We start from the raw sequence: 1,183 nt of genomic DNA on the forward strand, positions 1-1,183 counted from the left end.
GTGAGGCACTGTGCAGGGCAACTAGGAAGTGTGTTCTGGACTCTATTTCAACACTTAATTGACAGTCACACCGTCCCCCAGCTGTGGAAACACTCCACAGTCATCCCCATCCCCAAAAGAAACAACCCAAAGTCTCTGAATGATCTTCGTCCTGTGGCCCTCACCTCCCTGGTGATGAAGGCCATGGAGAAGATCATAAAACAGCACATCGTAAGAGCAACTGACCCCCTGATGGACCCACTCCAGTTTGCTTACCGTGCACGCAGAGGCGTCGATGATGCAAAAATCTTCATCTTGGACTCCATCCACAAACATCTGGAGCTCCCTGACTCGCTCTGCCAGACTTCTGTTTGCTGATTTATTCATGAGTCAGTAAAGTGATTCTCGAGTATTGAACGATTCGTTCATGATTCGCGCATCACTAGTACAAATACCTGGGAACCATCTTTGACAACCTCCTGAAATTCTCTGCCAACACTGAGGAGAATCTCAAGAGGTGCCACCAACAGCTATACGTCCTTGGGAAACTCAACTCCTTTGGAGTCAGCACACCCATCATGATGACTTTTCCTATGCCTTCCTGGAAAGCATCATGACCTCCATCACCTGCTGGTTCCCCTCCATCAGCCTTCATACAGGAACAGACTGCAGCACACGGCATCAGTGTGCTCTAAAATCATTGGCCTGTCAGAACTCTGGCACAGGTTTTCAGCAACAGGGCCTTAGGATATGTCCACACTAGCCTGGATAGATTTGAAAACAGTGTTTTTGCCTGAAAACGCTCCGCGTCCACACTAGCGTTTTCAGTCATTTTCACAGAGTTGTGCGTCCACACTGAAATGGCCGAAAATGCTTACATTCCAGTCCTGCGCATGTGTGAAACTCAAGAAGATTTGGCCTGCCTCATTTCTGTCTGCAGCTTATTTTCTTTCCAGCTCGTTTAAAGGTTGTGGCAAAAGGTCGAGGAAAAGCACCGAGTTTTTTTAAATGGACTAACAATGAGGTGGAGTTGTTGCTGCGAGTAACACAAAAGTACAAAGTTGCAAAATCGAGTGAGAATTAAAGAATTTGAAGAAAAGCTCTCTGGAGCGCGTACAGACTGATATTAATCTTTAACAGGGCTGTCAGACACAACAACTGCTGTACAATGCCCTCCACTATCTTTGTTTAATTTGTCACATGA

At 46.3% G+C, this 1,183-nt stretch overlaps 1 protein-coding gene across 1 annotated transcript in view; it reads left to right on the forward strand.

The window, feature by feature from the left end:
* Positions 1-596, forward strand: part of LOC121813637 — a 1,972-nt gene extending 1,376 nt beyond the window's left edge. The window contains exons 2-3 of the mRNA XM_042217517.1: positions 1-348; positions 426-596. Of these exons, the coding sequence (XP_042073451.1) occupies positions 1-348; positions 426-596 (519 nt within the window). The remainder of the gene's footprint in view (positions 349-425) is intronic.
* Positions 597-1,183: the final 587 nt, after the last annotated feature.

The sequence above is a fragment of the Haplochromis burtoni genome, unplaced genomic scaffold, assembly GCF_018398535.1.
Source record: "Haplochromis burtoni strain Fernald_Lab_line unplaced genomic scaffold, NCSU_Asbu1 Contig_2112, whole genome shotgun sequence".
Classification (NCBI taxonomy): Eukaryota; Metazoa; Chordata; class Actinopteri; order Cichliformes; family Cichlidae; genus Haplochromis; species Haplochromis burtoni.